Genomic DNA, 20091 nt, shown 5'->3' on the forward strand with positions numbered 1-20091 from the left:
ATTAGAAAGTATATGTGGTGTTTGTTTTTCTATTCTTGAGATACTTCACTTAGGATAATGGCCTCCAGTTCCATCCAAATTGCTGCAAAAGACATTGATTTGTTTCTTTTTATGGCTCAGTAGTACTCCATGTTTTATATATACCACACACATTTTGCTGGGTGCCGTGGCTCATGTCTGTAATCCTACCACTTCATTTAGAACTTGTAACTGCCAAAAACTAATCCTAACTGCTTAGGATTTGAACCTTGTTGTCTTATGTGCAATTAGTCCTGCTTTTAGTAATAGTCACATGTGTTGTGCATTCTACATTCATCATCTCATTTACTCTTCACCACAGATCTGTAAGGTATGTATGAGTCTTATTCACATAAGAGACTGAGAGTTAGAAAAGTTAAGAAAATTATTAAGGTCTGGAATTTTTAATTTAGCCTGCCTTGCTATAAAGTCCATGCTTTTAAGCACCCTGCTTTGCCCTCGTTTCTTTGTTTTTGGTTTTTTTCTTTCCCTAAAATTCTTATTCTGATATTGGACTTCTTGCCTGTAATATAAAAGACCCTGTTGTAGTGCTGAAAGGGTTAATGAAATACATCCACCAATAAATGGTTGCTAAATCCCCAGAATCAAAATCAAATATCAATGAAATTTTCTGGATATTGGGATTGCTTTTGTCACTGTGCACACCAAGATTTATAGTCTAGAACCTCATAATTATTCAGGCAATTGTTTTGGAAATTCTTGTGTTTGCTCTATCTACTATTGTGTATTGATTCATACCATACTGGGATACATGGGCCCTAGGCCATCCTTTACCTTCACAATAGAATGTTTGATTTGAATAGCAATTTGGCTTGCCCTGGACAATGTTCTACTGCCCCTAACCACAGAAACCTGATTCTGTGGAAGATTATAATACCATAGGGGTCAGCAGTTTCAAACATTTGGCATTAAAGACATTGTAAAATGAATTATAAATAATTTTATCCTGAATTATCTGTATCAAGGACACATCCTTTTATGTGGACAAACATTGTTTAATTTGTTCTGTTGTTTCAGTTGCTGGGGCTATTGTTGTGGATACTATTTTGGAAGACTGTGATGTGTTCAAATTAAAACTTTCTAGAACTCAGGCACAATGTTATTATTATTGTTATGCTATTTAAGAAACAGTTGCCAAGGATGATTGGTGCATAGGAAGCTGTGTTCCACTTATCAGTTCAAAGAAACTTTATTATTACTTCTATCATCAGTGAATTTGTGAGTTGAGCTGGATAGAATCAGAAAGATTCTCTAAAGATTATCTTATTGATCACCAAATGCATTTTTATAAAAGTAAAGGCTCCAAATTGAAGCTTTTCAAACAGTCACTTGGCTGTTACTAAAATGGCATGTAGATACAGTTATCAGTCTCTTGAGTATGCAAAATGTTATCCTAAAGCCAAACCAATTTTGTTATATGGAAAGAGATTATTAAGTACATGAAATCTTATTGCAAAAAATATAGATTGGAACGCACCAATACCAAGTGCCATGGAATTTCAAAATGATAACTTGATATTGATACAATAAGGAGTGAAACAGCCATTATCATTGAAAGCATTGCAAATATATCCATTAAATAAAAAAAAACTTGAAGGAATGTAAATAATACAACTTGGCTATTCAGAAATCATTCTGTAACATTAAAGTTTTAAATGGCATCCTAACATGTTGTGTTTTTTGTTTGTTTCATATGTTTCCTGATCCAGATTTACATATTTGAAAATAATATCTACTATCAACCTGATATAAAGAGCAGTTCATTGCGACTGACATCTTCTGGAAAAGAAGGAATAATTTTTAATGGGATTGCTGACTGGTTATATGAAGGTGAGTCAAACAGATTTAGTTTCAAAAAATACACACGATATGTTTTTATACAAAATCTATAAGAAAAATTTGTTCATTCCAGAGCAGTACTATGACTTCTCCTCATTTCCTCTCAAAATTGCCTTCATGCTTTCATATCTTTGCATGTTATAGTTTGACTGGCTATGATTTACATCTACTTACATGATTCCATATTTGAGAGATATGTGTATATGGGGTCTGCATAGATGTTATTTTTGACGACACTTAATGAATGAAAGTGAATGGTCACCTTACATCACTCTGGAATTGCATGACAAATTTTTCTGACTCTATGGAAAAGAAGAAACAAAAAAAAACTTTACTGCTCAAAAAATGCATGAAAGCCACTTGATTTTCATCATTTCCATTAGAGACATTCTGTCACATTTTATAAGCCTCTGTACAGGGAGCAAAATAAAATCCACCTAAAGAGTTATTTTTAATAACTATTGAATCAATTTTTAGTAAAGCTGAGAATGTAAAAGTGAATCAGGTAATGAAAGTCTCTATCCAGTTTTTACTATGTACCAATTATTACCTGAGTTCTGCATACAGATTGACTGGAGAAGAATCAAAGCCAGAATTTAATATCTAGGTGTCAGACTCTGCAACTGATCTTGGCAAAATATTTCAAGATTTAAAGTAAGTTAGTCTATTTTATTACAAACTTTAAATCTAAGAATCATCCAGAAAACCAATTTTATATTTTGAGCAATATTTGCAAATGCAGTCTTTCTACCTCACACTCAGTATTTTTAATACTGTAAGAAAAGTGAATCATTTTGAGCATTTATTCATTCATTCATTCTCTCACTCAAATGATAGGACTGAAGTCCTACTGTATTCCGGGTACTTGCCTAAGTGCTAACATACAACAGGGGGTAAAACATGTACTCTGGTCTGAGGACCTTACATGCAAGGGAAAGATTTTGCTAGGTGGCGCTATTTTATTAAGGGAGAGATGGAACCCTGAGATTTGTATGTATGTGTGTACAGGTGTATTTACATCTATGGTAGATTTCCATGTACATGTCAGCATCAAATAAAAGTTTTTAGGGGCTACAATTTATTTTGATGAGTAATGTGAAAGCTACTATGAAGATACCAGCAATAATTATGCTAAGAAAGTATATTTTTATAAAAAGAAATACACTGATAAGTGGGGCTCTTTGGCTGAAAGTGACAGAAGCTAACTTTGATTTTCCTGTTTCAAAAAGATAAGTTATTGGAGGGGCCTAGGGTAGCTCACTGAATTGAAGAAACAGGTAGAGAGAACACACTGGAAACCTGAGTACTTCTGGGAATCTAGGTAGCAAAAGCTCATTGATGCTTACCTAGAGGAGTGCAGAGACTGAGACTCGCCTTTTATCTTCAAAATGTTAGTGCTGTGTGAAATCCTGACAGCTGAAGAAACCATGTCAATGCAGCGTGGTAAGTAGTCACATTATCAGTAAATACAGGATTCTATGGAAGAACAAAGGAATGATATTTAGCTTATTCTAGGGGTTTGAAAGCATTTTCCTGAGTTGAGCCTGAAAAATTAAGAAGTGTTACACATGAAAAATAATTAGGAAGGAAAATCCAAGCAGAGGTAACAGCTTGTGAAAACGTAAAAGGGTTAAATAGCATGGCATGTACCTAGAGAACTAAAGTCTGCTTTATACTATTGAGGCATAACGTTGGAGACAGGAAGGCAGTAAGAACTGAGGGATAGTGACCTCTAACAATGATCTGGGATTTTGGTTATTTTGCTACTAGTAAATGGGGAAACTATTAGGGTTTTTCAAGTAAGGGAATGACAAGATTAGATCTTCCATATAAATATATTGTTTTGGCTACAGTGTAAAGCCGGGATGTAAGAGCAGAAAGAACCAATGAGCAGCTATAAGGCTGCTTCCATGTTCTACGAGGAGATAATGAGCAACAGAACTAGAGTTAAAGCAGTAAAATGGAGGGAGGATTCTAAACTTGATGAGGCAATAAAATATATAGGTCAGAGTGGCTAAATAGACAGGGTGGATGATAAGAAGTCAGGAACAACTTTGTGGCTTCTGGTTTCAGTCACTAGTACATAGTGGTGGCAGACACACTGAACAAGCAGTAACAAGGAGCAGCAGAATTCAGGGAGGAAAGGAGTGATCTGGGGGGACGTGCGCATTTCCCAGTGTGCTGGCATATGACATTAGGTGACAGAATGTGATCTTTAACGTAGATGAACTTCAACTAGGAGTACACTCAACGTAATTGTGCTGGCTTGATCCCTGATCAATACGCCTTGGGCCTCTGTCCTATTGGGAAAGCGTCATATAGGTTATGGGCATTACATTTTTAAGGAAATTTTAAGGAGAGAAACTATAGACTTGTAGACCATTATCTGAAAAATAAGATAATTTTCTTAATTGGAGTATAAAAATTCATATATTTGGGCTGAGAGTAAACAGTTTGCAGCTGTTGGGGGAGGCAGAAGGACAAACAGGTAACAAAAACTTTGGTGACGGCAGTGTAGATCTGACACATTCCAAAGGGGAAATGGAAATATTATAGTTTTTGCCATTCAGATTGAACTCAGTACTTTGGGCTCTGTGTTGCAGGTCTGGTGGGAAATTCCATGTGTACATGTGATTGAATTCTCACAACACTAGTGTAACTAATCACTTAATAAGAAACCAAAACTCTGGGAGGATCAGTGAATCGGATGGATATGGTCTCAGAGCTAATGAGTGGGAGAACCAGCATTTGAATGTTTGTCTTTTGTGTCGAAAGCCGGTGCTTAGTCACCAGTCTACTCTACTTGTTGTGGTGGCATGCTTTTCCTTGGTCCCTAAGGGATAGCACCCATTTGGGGGCCTAAGCTATCAGATTTCACTGATCTGTTTCCTCAGCCAAAGGCTCTGAACCCTACTGTCCATGGACGTACTTCAATTCTCACTATATTTCCAAAAGAAGAAACTCTACCAGCAAAATCAATGTGTGGTCTGGCAGAGGGACTTAAACAGTTCAGATGTCATTGATTTCCCCTCATTGATGTTATTGATTGCCTGCCATCTGCAACCTAGGCTTCAAGAGTCCTACGTGCACCTTAAATCTCCCACCATCACCTTGCTTGTCTAGTGTACCCACAGCTCCCAGGCTCCAGACCTTTTCTTTTCCCTTTAATATACTCACCAAAGCACACTGATATCATCCAGGGAATGTGCATAATCTTCAGCACTGTGTGTAATACTCTGGTGTGGAAATTTCCTTTTTATTACTTACAAGAATCAAGTACAATCTAAATTAGCATGCATGGGAGACACAGGAAGTAGCATGTAACATTTCCATTTTTTTTTTTTTTTTTTTTTTTTGAGACAGAGTCTCGCTGTGTTGTCTGGGCTAGAGTGAGTGCCGTGGTGTCAGCCTAGCTCACAGCAACCTCACATTCCTGGGCTTAAGCGATCCTACTGCTTCAGCCTTCCCAGTAGCTGGGACTACAGGCAGGCGCCACCATGCCCAGCTAATTTTTTCTGTATATATATTTTAGTTGGCCAGATAATTTCTTTTCTATTTTTAGTAGAGACAGTGTCTCACTCTTGCTGAGGCTGGTCTCGAACTCCTGACCTCGAGCAATCCACCCCCCTCGGCCTCCCAGAGTGCTAGGATTACAGGCGTGAGCCACCGCACCCAGCCCACTTTTTTTTTTAAATTGAAATTTACCTTCTGTAAATGTCATGAAAAAAAAAAAAAAGGTGAGAGAAAGAGGCACATAAAAGACACTAAATGTTTTTATGGCAAGTTTTAAGGGCATGTCTTAATCTTTTTAGGGCCAGGCCAATCTGTGAGAGTACTGCTGCTCCCAACCTCAGTCACTAATGTTGAGTCTTTAAAAGTCTTTAAAAGCATCATTTTTAAGCATCTCTGTTTCTATTTCTAGTATTATTCAGTCCCTAAGGAAAGTAAAAATATATGAAATATAATATGTTTTAAACAGTTGGTACTGTTCAGAAAAATAATAAAATATTCAAAATGGAAGATTATTTTAAATATAATTTACACAAAGCACATCCAGTGTTATTCATATAAATTGCTGTACTTAACATGGTAACATAACTACATTTTGTATCAAAATTTTATTTTAAAAAACTTTTAAATTTTATTTTAAAAAAGTAAAGTCTACAGTTACCAAGTTCACAGCTTAGAAAATTTTCATAAAGTACTTAATCTATTAAATAGGAAAAAAATGACTGTCACTTTTAATTATTTAAGCATACAGAACAATGGAACTAATATGCCAAAATGATATATAAATATATTTTAGAACCTCATATTTTTAAAGGGATTATTCTTTGAAATTCAATTCAATAGCTGTGAAGCAAATATCTGTCAGGTATTACCTGAGAACAATACAAGGAGGAATAAGGGCTTCTATGTCTCAGGTATTTCCAAGGTAGTAGGGCGATGAACAGCAAATAATTATTCTATCAGGAGCCATTCAGACCATGGTAAACAGAAGTACAAATAGAATTTATGTCAGCATACTGAATAGAATTATGGAGAAATCTCAGGTGTTTCATAGAAGAAATGGTCTTTGCATAAGAATAAAGAAGTGAGAAAAAATACACAAGATAAATAATATCCTTATCAGCAGATTGCAATTGTTATACCTTTTTTGTTTAATAAGAAAAATTCAAAATGCCCTACTTTCACATTATTTTTTGTCTTGTCTTGGGCACATGGAATTGCATCCATTCCATCATCACTGACTCAACAAATATTTATTGAACAATTACTAAGTACCATCCATGGGGCTGCAGCCATGGAGGCCAGAGGAAGATGGGATTATCAACAGTGCTGAGTCTCTGGATGTCAAACAAGCTAAGGATTCCAAAGTTACCATTGGATTTGATAACCTTGATAAATAAAATCAGTCCATTGGTGGCACCAGAAGCAAGACAGCAGTGTATCTAGGTGTAAGTAGGACATAAGCAGGTTATGAATATAAACATTTTTTCCAAGAAAGTTGGCAGTGAAATGCAGAAAATAAGAGGGGAAAAAATCAACCACCAGCTCACAGGGTTGCCAGTAGCATCCTTAGGAAATCCTATCTATCTAAGTTAATAAACTAAAAATGGAAAAAATCGACTTGCTTTTCAGAATAGCATGCTAATCTGAACACAAGGGTTGTATCTTAGTTTTCTGGAAGTGCTTTGTGTTGAGGCTATGTTTTTAAGTATCTGTGCTATAAACCCACATGTGTTGAAAACTCCATCTGCTCTGCCATGAGATTTTCTAAATCAGAGCAATAGAAAATGATGAACAGCCAAAGTTATGCTAAATTGGAGTGGAATGCGATTTGTAAAAATAAATTCTTAGTAAATAATATAATATAATTAACATAGGAAGTTTGAATCCATGAGTAAATGTTCCCATTAGTTGCGATTAAAGAAGCTGTGCCTTATCCAGGATGACTGTTAAGTAAATGCATATTAAAGATTCTTTTATTTACCTCCTTCCCATTCCAGTTTGCTTTATTTTTGCATCTGAGTAAAGTCACATAACTCCTTCTATGTATTATTTTGGTATGTTAGGAATTTGTGGGCAAGAGCATTAGGCATAAATCACTCTAAAATCAATGAGAGTAGGTGGTACCCTATTTCTATTGAACAGTGCCCTCAACTCTAGGCCAGGCTTACTCTTGGGAAGTGCTGGGTTCACATGTGTCAGCACCTGTGACAGAACCTGCTTCTCAGAAATCTGGACTGTTCACTTTAGCCGACAGGATTTCTTTGTACCTTCAAATCTCATAGGACTTAGAGTTCACACTCACATTGGCCCTTAGCATATATACTTTTTCTTCAATGTGTCATGTGTATAACTCACATCTCCTCGACTTAATTGTTATTTGTATAATACAGGGTCAGGATCACAGCTGGAAGAAAAATGGCACATTCAAAAAAGAGTAATTCAAGGAGGTTTTGTCTATGAAGGGGCTACTTATCAAGAACATGGGACATGCCACAAACTACAACTAGTAATGATTTAGCCATTAACACCCAAACAGGGGGAGGGTCAACAGAAACTAGAAGGAAAAAATGTCCTGTAGATTTTTCACAGTAAAAGAAGCAGTGAGTTTTGGTTGAACAAAGCCAGACTCACATGATTTCAATGCTTGGGAGCCAAGAAAACAAATTCCACATGCTCTCTCCCTCCTTTCATTTTATTTGTCTGGGTTTCATATTGTTCATACCTAACAAAAAGTCAAAAAACATGGGGGATGTTCTTATTCAAATTAAAAGTTTGTGTGCTGGAAGGAGAAGCACACATAGTCCCATCTATTACTGTTTCATTGCAGGATGGCATCAGTCCATTCCATTTATACATCTGAAACGTATAAATGTAGCCACCACTTGTATTTTTCTTAGAAGGTTGGAGGAAAGTTTCCCCAGTAAGAAAAGAAATAAGCTTATCATGTGGTCTTAACTGGCAATCACAGTTGCTTCTTCAACTACCCATTCCTTTTCCCTTTACTTTCTGTCAGCATGTCAACTAGACAGGTTATGTAACAAGTGGATCACACCAAAACTTTATTCCTGACAAACCTCACTCCTTAGCAAATTAGGTTGCTATAATTTCAGCTTTCCATTGGCCAGCCCTATTGGGCAAAGAAGTATTTGTGACTCTCCTAAGTTCCAAATATATTTCCCTTTGCCCTCCTTTGTATAGCAAAGACACATTTTATTCCCGGCAGGTGAAATCAGTCACAAAACCTAGCATAGTGACTATGTTTTGCCAGTTTTTTGTTTTGTTTTGTTTTTTTGTGTTTTTGGTCATAATGAACCCACAATGGTTAGGGAGAAATTTCAGCTTCAAATTCAGAGGAACAGAATTATGACTATATTCCTGTTTGAGAGACACTCCTCTTTTAAGCAATGAACTTCTAAATTCACCAACTCATTATTATGAGAACAAGAAACAAATTGTATCTGGCAAGTTATTGGTATGATAGTGAGAATGAACACTATTACTTCTTCCTTTAGTTCCTAGATCTATATCTCCTGGCTATGCACTGAGCCGATTGCCCTTGTTTTCGCCATAAAATATTTCCTGTTTGAGGTAATATAGTGTGAGTTATTATGGTAGTGGGTAAGTTTTCCTGTAAGTCTGTGAATAGTCATGCTGAGCTGGACTATAGGCAGCAAGAGCAAACAAACTCATACCCAGAATATGTACCTGTCTCTGTGAGGACAAACTGCTACCCCTTCTTGATGGAAAGGTTCCCATGCAATCAATCCATCTGCCACCAAGTAGTCACCAGGTCCCCCTGGGAAATGATACTACATGAAAGGCTCATTGATGGCCATGGTGGAGCCAGAGGCTGACCCACACACACCAGACAGTCTTCTTGTCCATCTGATTATTGACAGCCGCCTCTGCTATAATGTGCTCTGGTGGACATTAAGTGGGACACTAATATATTCACATTTTTACCCTTTCTAATAAGTCTATTTACTTATCTTTTCCTAAACCTCCTTGTCATGGATTTTCTGATTCTACTCTTCCCAAATCCCTGATCAAGTGGCCATTTATTAGTTACTGTGCATGAATCAGGATGAATCCATGCCTCAGGGCAGATCTCCTTCCACAAAAAGTAGACAACTAAGTGTTCTGTTCAAAATTCTGGTAAGCAGGAGGGTTTATGTTTATTATTGTCTTTTGACACCACTTTGGAGTCAAATTATAGTCTAGAGCCTACTTGATTTCAGCTTGTTCTTGTTCATCATGCAGTCTTGCCCATAAACCAGGCCTGCTTTCACTCCTCCTCTGCCGATTGTGTTAGAAAACACACTGTGTGGCACAGATGTGAGACGAGGAGAGGGGATGAAGCAGAGCATAAAATACTATGGGCAGTCACGTATGTTTTGTGGCCCAATCCCACTTTTATGTTATAGTGGAATGTTGCTGTACGTGTTCAGTTTTATGGTCAGTGGATCAGATAACAATCAGTCCATGATAAGCTGTTTCATTGCAAAGTCACTTGGTATTCCACGGTTAGGCCAATTGTTTCTACCAGAGCCCAGGAGAAGGCTGCTTTTGAAATAGATAATATTTTTCAACACAAGAGGCAATGGTCTTTTCTCTAAAGCTTGTAATGCCTCTGCTATGATTACGATATGGGGAGTGCCAAAGGCTCCACACAACATCTCTGTTTGCCATGAACACTTGCATAACCATTGGATCTGCTGGGTCGCAAGGTACAGGAGGTAGAGAAGGTTGCATCATGGCCTTGATCTGTTGCAGGGACCCCTGTTGCTCAGGTTCTACCCAGAATTCGCAGCTGTACAGGTTGCCTAGGAGATGGAGCAGAGCAACACATGTGAATGTGGTTTCTGTTGTCTTCTAAATCCAAAGAGTCCAATGCCTTTTCGCTTTTGCATAAACATAATCCCAAAAAATTTTCTCTCACTTTAGAAAAGACATCTCAATGTGATATTCCAGTGTGTCTCAGACTACTAGGTCTCTAGGAACATCCCTAGTGTTGTAGACTCTTAAATCTTTACAGAAATTTGTCTCCCATTCTCTACCTTTATGCAGAGGAGGTCTAATTCCCTTGGACAGAGGTTGCCTCTGTCAACCAGAAGACTTGTGGTAATTTTGAGGTTCAAAATATACAGCCATAAAATTGTCCACATACAGCAGTACTCAAGCCCAAAATGTGTTATTTATGATACTGGTCCAGAAATCCTCAGTATACTGCATACCTTTACCCAAATATTCTTACCCTGTGTATCAGGGTCCCAATCCTTCTTCACCAATATCTTTATCTTAGCTTAAAAGCAAAAACAGAATTCAGCCCTAATTAGTATTGCAGCTTTGCAACCATTACTATGTTCTCTTGGACTGCAGCCATATCTTCCCTGCAACTACAGAAGAGAGAGACTCTTCCAAAGATGTCGTGATGACCTTTTGTTCTGTATGTGCATTCCTAATTTTACAATCATGGTTTCAATTTCTCCTTTTTCCTATGTAATGTCACTGGGGTATCAGAAGACCCACGTGAACTATATTTCACAATCTTTGCAATCACCATTGTTTTAGCAACTAAGTGCCACAAGCACTTGTTCTTCCAATGCCTTTTTCCTCTATCTGCATTTTATTCCATGTCACCACCAGTGACAATTAATCACTCATGATTCTATCCCTTGCTCTGGATTGTCTATGCTCCAATTCCCACCTGGAAAGGTGATGATTACATTTCATATATACTTCTATCTATCTAGATATAGATATATGATAAACCTAATCTCAAAATCTAATTTTGAGAGTTTCTTTTCTGAGCCTACTGCTGACATTAATTACTGTAACTGTCAGAGTCCCAAGAATTGGCACATTCAATATGATACTTTGAATAGGATTTATTTACAATGAGAACATTTACCAAGGTGAAGGTATAGGGAAACCACAAAGGGAAGTGCTATAATCTAAACCAGTAGCAGCCAAGCTATTACCACCCCTACGACCCGAGAGATGAGCTGTTACCAGACACAGAAGGAGAAAATTGTGTAGAGATGGCTGCATTGACAGACGTAGTGACATCATTTAAAGTTCACAGCCAGCCTGAGGTGACATTGCAGGATGGAGCCAAGAGAATAAATAACCTGACTTTACTCTCTTTCTTCTAACCTCCTGCTAAAGAACCATAATGATCATGCCCTCTTGTTTCCAGAGGGCTTCGGGGCCCCTTTGAGGTAGTTCCTATAGGTAAACTTTCTGGGCCAGAAAGCAGGTATATAAAAGTGGATAGTGGATCTTAGGTTAGATGAAAGATATCCTGTATATTTCTTATTCCATTTTCTTAGAGCATAAAATAGTTTGATGAATCTTGTTGGTCCTCACCTGGTTTGATGATGAGAGAATGGAAACATGATTGCGTGTAAATATGAATGAATGATGACGTGGGCGTGGTTTTTGGCCATTTATCACTCTTCAATAACTGTTTTCATTCTTTTCACTCTAGTGGTGCTTTCATCTGCTTGATCTACATTGCTGGCAATCTGTGAAACCCCTGACTTCATTGCTTCATTTTTTCCTTCCTCTTTCAGCTGCTTTTCCTGGAATTAAAAGAGTAACTGAGAAATAGTGAATTCTCAGGAAAGTAGAATAAAATGCAACGCAGAGGGTCTAGAACATGTAGGTACAACAGAGATTTCAAGGACAGATGTTTGTGGGTCACTGAGCCCACATCTCTACAGTTGGTCTCAAATAACACTCATTTATTCTAGAGGAACTTCTGCGTTCTCACATCGCCCACTGGTGGTCACCAGATGGAGAAAGGCTCGCCTTCCTGATGATAAATAACTCGTTGGTACCAACCATGGTTATCCCCCGGTTTACTGGGGCGCTGTATCCCAAAGGAAAGCAGTATCCTTACCCTAAGGTAAGTAATGTGGAAGTCCTAGTTTGTTCCTTCTCTGTCTGCACTAGCCGCTTCATTGATAGTATTCTTAGTTTGTCTTTGGAGGAAAACAGAAGCTTCCTTCATCTGTTATCTGACATCATTTTCGAGCTTGCAGTAGTCGATACACAGTGCTTGTGTAAAAAGAGGTAGAGACAATTTAGGGGTGTGGGAGCTTCCACTTTTGCTATATTTCTTTCCTTCTGATGCTCATTCTTATTTTTTTCTCACCTTACCAGTTGAAAAGAGAGAGAGAAGAGAGCCGGCAGCACTGAGGCAGGGACAAGGTTTCTCCAAGTCTATCCTACAAGTTGGTAATAGGTGTTATGAGGGAGAGGAACGTGCCATGGTTAAATAAGCTGGAAGTTCTTTAAAAAAATCTAGCTTCTTTCAGATGATTTTGTAGAGTGCTTAATGCACTGTATGTTAATGTGTATTATAAATCTCCTATAAAAAATAGACTAAGCATAAAGAATCTCCAGTAAGAAATAGATTGAGCATAAAGAATCTCAGTAAAGAATAGACTAAGCATAAAAAATCACCAATAAAGAATAGACTAAGCATAAAGAATTTATTGGTATTAGTACTAAAATCAGCATTATTTTGGCAGAGCGTACTCTAGAACATACTTTATGCAATGCTGGTGTGGAGTCATAGCTGTGGGTAGCTAGGATAGATGGATTTTTTTTATCAGATGAAGCAAATATGGAAACACTGGGCAGTCAGCAAAATTATTTTAAAGTATTGGTGAAACCTCTAGAAAATGGTTATAAAGGCATCTGGATTGTGCTGGTTTTTCCTCAGTCTGCCATTTTTAATTATTCAAGGTCTCTTCTTATATGCATATTTTCCCCATGTTTATATAACAGCAACAACAAAAAAGGCTCATGAGGCCCCTTATACTTTAATCATGAAAAAATGTCTCATAGAAAACTTTATAATTTCACTTTTCATTTTAGCTCTTAAGAGAGGACGCTGATTTCGTTTACAAGCCATTTTTAAGCCATTCCTTTAGTGAGTTGTATTTTGTTTTTTCCAAGTACAATTGGTTTTCTATCTTTGAATCTGCACCCTGCATTAGCTCAGCAAAGGAGGCAAACTCCATCACCCTCCTGACTTTAGTCCCACAATGAAGGTATGTTCACAGAATCTGATGCTGTGATTTTAAAATGCTATTTTTAGGGTCTTCTTTGGGAACATAGATTAGAAAGCACATATACTCCGTGCTCTTCAGGAGAAAATAACAATTTAACCTAACAACAATTCATCATATTCATCAAGAGATTTTTATTGTATTGCAAGAAAAGAACTTATGACTTCTTTAATTATAGTTTCAGGCATGTTTTTGTGAGTGACAGTTTGAGCCTATATAGCATACCAGCATTTTTTTAAGAGAAAACTTGAAAATATTTCTCAAATACATGAATTATTCCATTGTTTGATTTACTTGTAACAATAAAAGTTCACCTGGTAATTTAAACAGAAAATGGAGATCTAGTGACACGCTGTGAAAGGCACATCCAACTGTCCAGTGTGTTGCCGAAAGGGAACAAAGTGACATGCAAATATTCAGTGCACTGCACCAAGGGAATAAAATCAGCACCCTGGAAGAGATAATGTTTTGCAATTCATTTCTCAAGAGCAGTAGAACTTTTGTGATTCACATAAAAAAGGCATATGTGTCACCTCATCTTCAAATTGCCTTCTCCATTATGGACTTATGGTGCTTGAACTTGGGCACTTCTGGACCTCATAATTCTGTCAATACTGAGACAAATATATGGACAAATAGGACCATCTGAGAAAATTGAAACATGTCAGCAGTAGTTCAGAAGACACTGGACACAAACATAGATAACGTATTATTATTTAATAATTTGTTATTTAATTAATTATTTAATATTGCTTAATGGTAAAGATAGGCATAACAGAACAATAGTGTTTGTTTATTAATTGTAGAAATCACGTGTGGTAATAATGCACTCTGTGTTTTCAGGGAGACTTTTCACTTTTTTTCCTTTTCATTTAGTCTTTATCACAATTATCTCTGTTTTAAGAATGGGCAAATGGATCCTAAAAGGCTTAGTGATTTTATAAAAGTCACAGTTATTTTAGGATGAGGGAAATAATTCGAATTTATTGACTTTGTTCCTTACTGTGAAACTGCCAGAGGTCAACTTGTATTTCAGAAGATCCAGCTGGAATCAAAACATCTCCTTGTCATGTGAAGACATATTTGTGGAGCTCTATTTTCTCTATTTACTCCTAATAACTTAGCTATATATGGGCAGCATTCTTAACGTCACACCTGCTTGCTCTCTCTCTCACTCTTTCTCTCTCTCATATATATATAACATGATGGAAGTCTTAGGTGTGTGTTAATGACTATCATTAATGAGTATTAAAAAATAAGCAAAAAGATATTTTAGCAGGCAAAGCCAAGAGAAAGAATCCCCAGCCCTCAAACCATTTTTAGTAGGAACATCTGCCCAGGCGCTTAAGAATAATAAGACTCAAAGAAAATAGGTCTGTATTTTTGTCCATGTTCTTAAAATAAATTTCAGTATCATTGTGAATGCGTTACTTAAATTTTCAGGCTTAACTATTTTCTACTATGGTTTAAGGAAAATGTTTGATAGTTTTTCCTGTAACAAATGTATTGTTTTGATTTGTTCTTACTTATGCAATAAACTTTCAAAAAGTTCTACTTTAGAAACTGAAGTAGCACATAGGGTTCATACTAAATTGTGCTTTAAAATGAGTGCAGTAAATACTCAATGTGGTCAGATTTACTAATGAAATACTTACACAACAAATATATTTGTATTTTACTTAATTCAGCATGATTCAGAACTCATAAAATACCCTATCATTAGCAATTCAGCACAAAAGAGATGCACAGTTCTATCCCAGTAACCTCAGGTTAATCTTTTTAATTAAAACATTATCTTGTTTAATGACAATTTAGTTGCCAGTAAAATAAGGTTAATTATTATGGAGGCTTGTGTTTCAGAATCATAGAGAAAGGAATTCTGTGGATTTGCTGTCTTTGTGGCAAACGTGACCATAAAAAGCAAATAGATGAACTCCTCTAATTTGCAAACTCTTAAAGTGATTCAAATATTAAAAAGTACAGATGAACTTTTGATGTGTGCTTAATTTCAAAACTCCATGGAAAGATAAAATTCTAACTGAGATTATAGAATTCTTAACAGTTGAATTATGGAGACGCCTGCTGTTTGGCTGAGTTGTTCATTTTGTGTCTGAAAATTGGCCACATGTGTACACAACGGTTTATTTGTGGTCATGCAGAAGCTAATTGGGATATTAGTAATGCTGTACATGTATAAGCCTATAGTGCTACTGATGTAAAGAAAACTGCCTTAAAAGATATGATGGTAACTGATATGTCTTTAATAAAGTATGTCATATAACTATGCATCATTAGTAAAAGTTCACAGAAAGATCAAATTTAATTTAATTTCCCTGTTGCTTTATTCATTGTGTTGACTGATAAAAAATATGAGCACAGCTTTTCACTATAAAAAAGATTACATGTCTTAATGATTATCATTTTTAATTCACTACCATATACTATTTTAGGCACTTTACAAATCATCTTTTTTGTTAACCCACACAGCAAAACGATGAGATGTTTTTATCTACAGACAGGAAAACTTTTTTGACTCAAAACTTCTAACTTGTGACATATTCTCCAAGAGGTGTTTGTCTCATTTTTGTTAATCAAATAAAATAATACTTGGGGATTTTTTAGCATCTTTCCATGGTCCATAACAAGTAAATAACAGAGTCAAAATTTGAACTCTGATTTCTCTGACTTACAGATTATGCTAAACCAGTTCTCAAAATGTGGTCCTTTCAGCAGCACCAGGGGTACCAGCCTTATGCTGGAGTGGGCTTCATTCAGCATCGGTGATTTAACAAGTCTTCTGGGTACTCTGATTCTGATGCAGGCTAGCCTTTGACAACCACTGAGCTGTCCTAGTTAGATATATAGATGGATGGATGGATAGATGGATAGATTAGAAGGAGGTAGAGATAAAGGTAGAGATTTTATCAAAATTTGCATACCAATTATCTGGGAATCTTGTTAAAGCACAGATTTGTAGGCCCACGCTCAGAAATTCTGATTCTGAGTCTGACTCTAGGTCTGAGGTGTGGGGCTCATGAATTTTCGTTTCTAAGGTTCCAGGTGAAGCTGATTTAATGCCACTGGTCCAAGAACAACACTTTGATGATGGCACTGCTAATACTACATCCAGCTCTAATTTTGAACATACCTGATCCAGCTAGAGAAATGGTCAGTCTAACAATTAAATGGATAAAGCCAATATTTTCAGGGAGGAACATGACAACTAAATTAAAACAAAAATGGTGTGAAAGGAAATTCCTAAGAGCTGTAGAAACCTAAATTGACCAACAAATATGCTCAGACACTGGAGGGTTTGGGAGCAATGAAAAGATTTAAAAATTCTGAGTCCAGAGCATTCAGTGTGAGGCAAGCTCACCAGTTATCTTCCAGGAAAACCTTCACTGTATAAACCGTTTCCATACGGTCTCTTAATAGTCACCTCATTTCTGTAGTAAAAGCCTCTCCTGGCTCCTTTCTTTGGCTCAGGACTTCTGACCTGCGTATGACACACTCCCACAGATGTGCTGGTCTCTTGATAACCTATCAAAGAATTCTTGGGAGTTCCTGCTGACTATTGGCAGAATGTACTATGGTGCTTCCGGTCTTGGTGGGTTTTGTCAATGCCAATTCTCTGAGCATGAATCCTTTGTCATCTTTAAATCAGTTTTATCATTCTCTTTAGATTTTTGTCAGGCCTTTTAATTCAACTCACTTCTAATTTCCTTCTTCTCCTCTGTATATCTCATATAGTCTTCTCTTTAAAGTATCAGCCATATTATGATAATGGTGCAATATTTAGAAGCACATTGATCCACAAATAATCAACTAATTCGGTACATCATTCATTCATGTGAACATTCCTTCATTCATTCATTCAAACTGCTTGAGATATGTTGGTGAAAGTTCCCATTTCTGCCCCTCCATTGCTCACAGCGTATTTAGAAAAACTCTGAGGGCCGTTGCCTGGGAATCAACTGAAAGCACAACAGCAGCACTGCAGTTAAGAGCATCCTGGGTTTAAATACTAGCTGCCTCAGTTATTAGATATTTCACCTTGCACAGTTACTTAGCTTTTCCATTTTCATTGGTTATAATTATATTTATAATTGTAGTAAGGACATTGAATGAGGTAATTCATGTAATGCTTTTAGCATATACTATATTCCAGAAACATACCAACTGCAATACATGCTAGTTATCTATTTAATAAAATTTTGATTCACTGAACTCAAATTGCATATCCTCACCACTGCCTTTCTACTCTTCATGCCAGATACTCAGAGAGGGCAGTTTGCCCGTGGCTCACCTCCCAAGGGTCAATTATGCAAATGAGTCACCTCATTTAGTAATTAATAACATTTATTTTTTTTAAAAAAGCCAGGGAGATTAATGTGATGGAATACATTAGGGTTTGTGGAATTGTAAGCTTGTAGGACCTGAGTTAGATAGGTTTTCTCCCTCCCTCCCTCCTTCCCTTCCTTCCTTCCTTCATTCCTTCCTTTCTCCTTCTTTTTTTAAATTAGCCAAATCTTCTTCCCATCCCATTTCATATCCTATAATCTAAGGAGTTGTTTTATCTACTAGTTATTTTGTACATCCAGCCCTTCTGGTGCCATTCTAGGGAAAGAGCACAGTAGCACTGCCTAATGAATGAAGTCATCACGATTTCCTATCACCTTTAATTGTCTGAGGAAAATGCTTGAGAAGCAGCAATCTCCAAAAACAATTGAAAGCAATCAAGTTGTTGAATTTAAAATCGTTTCTACTTCATAGAAATTAAACATTTTTTCCCCCAACACAAAAAAGTAAATGAATCAAAAATCTTTTTCTTTTTTGCTCAATATATTCTAATGCTTACCATGCTTGCATTACAACTCTCATTTTCTCAAAGGCAGGTCAAGTGAACCCAACAATAAAATTATATGTTGTAAACCTGTATGGACCAACTCATACTTTGGAACTCATGCCACCTGACAGCTTTAAATCAAGGTATGAAATTTCAATTTCGCTTTTATGGGGAAATAGATATTTTCACTCCAATTATTGTTGCAATTTAGAGAGAGATGTGATCAGCTCAACAAATCCACTTGAAAATAAAGCTGAGGTTGCCTCCATTAGTGAGGAATGAAGTCATTCTCAGTGTCTGGCTGTTTCCAAGAAGCATTTCGTTTCAAGGTGATTATCACCACCACAAAATGACTGCAGATTCTGATGCTGAGAATTAGGTCTTTTGCTGGGAATGTGACAGAGAGATGGGGACAAAAGAAAACTTTCCACTGAATTTTCTTCAAGAAAATAGTTGCTCCATTTTTAAAAAGGTATTCTTTAAAAGGGTATGATCTCCCTGGAATTTGGTAGTTTTTCCAATTGTGTCCCCACAGCTTGCCAAGGATTCTCTAGAATTCTTCTCCAGGCAGAAAAAATTAATGAAGTTTTTTTCATAGTATCTGACATATGAAGCCTTCATATTTAAAAAGTTGGAGCAGGGAGAAAAGAAATACATTTTTATGTGTCAAAAACATAATTTAAATGTTATCAAAATCTTCAGCAGTGAACAAATAATCAAATAATCATGTGTATTTTGCAATCCAGAGTAGTCTCAAAACTTCAAAGGTGATTCCTTCAAATATCGGAGCCCTTTGGAAATAGGAAATTGATTTAGAAAATGGTTTCACACTGTATTGAATAATATGGAGCTAAGCTTGAAACTTGTTTTGTTGATATCCATAATCAATGCAGATTCCAATAAAAATTTCACTCAAATGTTGTTTCATTGACATATTTAGAAAAAAATCATCCTGGTTGGGAATTTTCATAGATAGTAGAGACTGATATGTGCAGATATTTTTACTATTTGAAAAGGTAATAAAAGCTTATGGAATGCTTATACAAGAAGGCATTAACTACTTCATACAAACTGTTCCTTTTACTGATGGAATGACAAAACCTAGAGAGAATAAATGGTTAAAGTAGAACCTCAGAACTAGTTGTTAGCAAAGGTAGAAAATGAGATAAGGCCAATTTCATCAAGCTGTAGAGCATTTCATCCACATTGGATGGAAGACCTTAAAGATCAATCTGAATTGGCAAGTAGAAGGCAAGAGGTTGACCAAATCAAACAGAAACTTCTATTTCTGAGCTTGATGTACCAGCCATGAATGATTTAGTCACCAATGAAGCAATTATGAAACTATTGACATTTTTAACTGATCCTTAACTCTTATCTTTTTCTCTGATTTGTTTAATGCGCTGAATTAACAGGAAAGGGAACAAAAGTAGGAGTATTAGAGTCACATGTCTACCACCATTCATTTGTCTCCTTGGACAAGTCACTTTCCCTCTCTCAGCGCCAGAATCCCTTAGTCTTCAAATGATAATTTCTAACACTTTTTCTGTGTTTTAAATCTTTGCAGTAGGGATCAGTTTTATAATATACATGTTTCTTTCTAATAGGAGCTAATGATTCCTGACCTTGACTTTGTTACCCATTTGTGTAAATATAAACATACGTACATTGATTCATTAGTAACATATTTTTCCCATGTCCTATTAATTTCATCACATTCCCTCTCTTTCTTTTGGAGTTTGTGTTGTGTTCATAGCATAGCTACCTGTACAA

General features: G+C 36.5%; 1 protein-coding gene across 4 annotated transcripts in view; it reads left to right on the forward strand.

Moving 5' to 3' along the window:
* The window catches only part of DPP10 (dipeptidyl peptidase like 10), a 1316731-nt gene that overhangs the window by 1201442 nt on the left and 95198 nt on the right, over window positions 1–20091 (forward strand). For all 4 annotated transcript variants that reach the window (XM_045558744.1, XM_045558743.1, XM_045558745.1 and 1 more), the window contains 3 exons: window positions 1749–1869; window positions 12147–12301; window positions 18364–18461. In XM_045558744.1, the coding sequence (XP_045414700.1) occupies window positions 1749–1869; window positions 12147–12301; window positions 18364–18461 (374 nt within the window). The remainder of the gene's footprint in view (window positions 1–1748; window positions 1870–12146; window positions 12302–18363; window positions 18462–20091) is intronic.

This window comes from Lemur catta, chromosome 8, assembly GCF_020740605.2.
Source record: "Lemur catta isolate mLemCat1 chromosome 8, mLemCat1.pri, whole genome shotgun sequence".
Lineage (NCBI taxonomy): Eukaryota > Metazoa > Chordata > Mammalia > Primates > Lemuridae > Lemur > Lemur catta.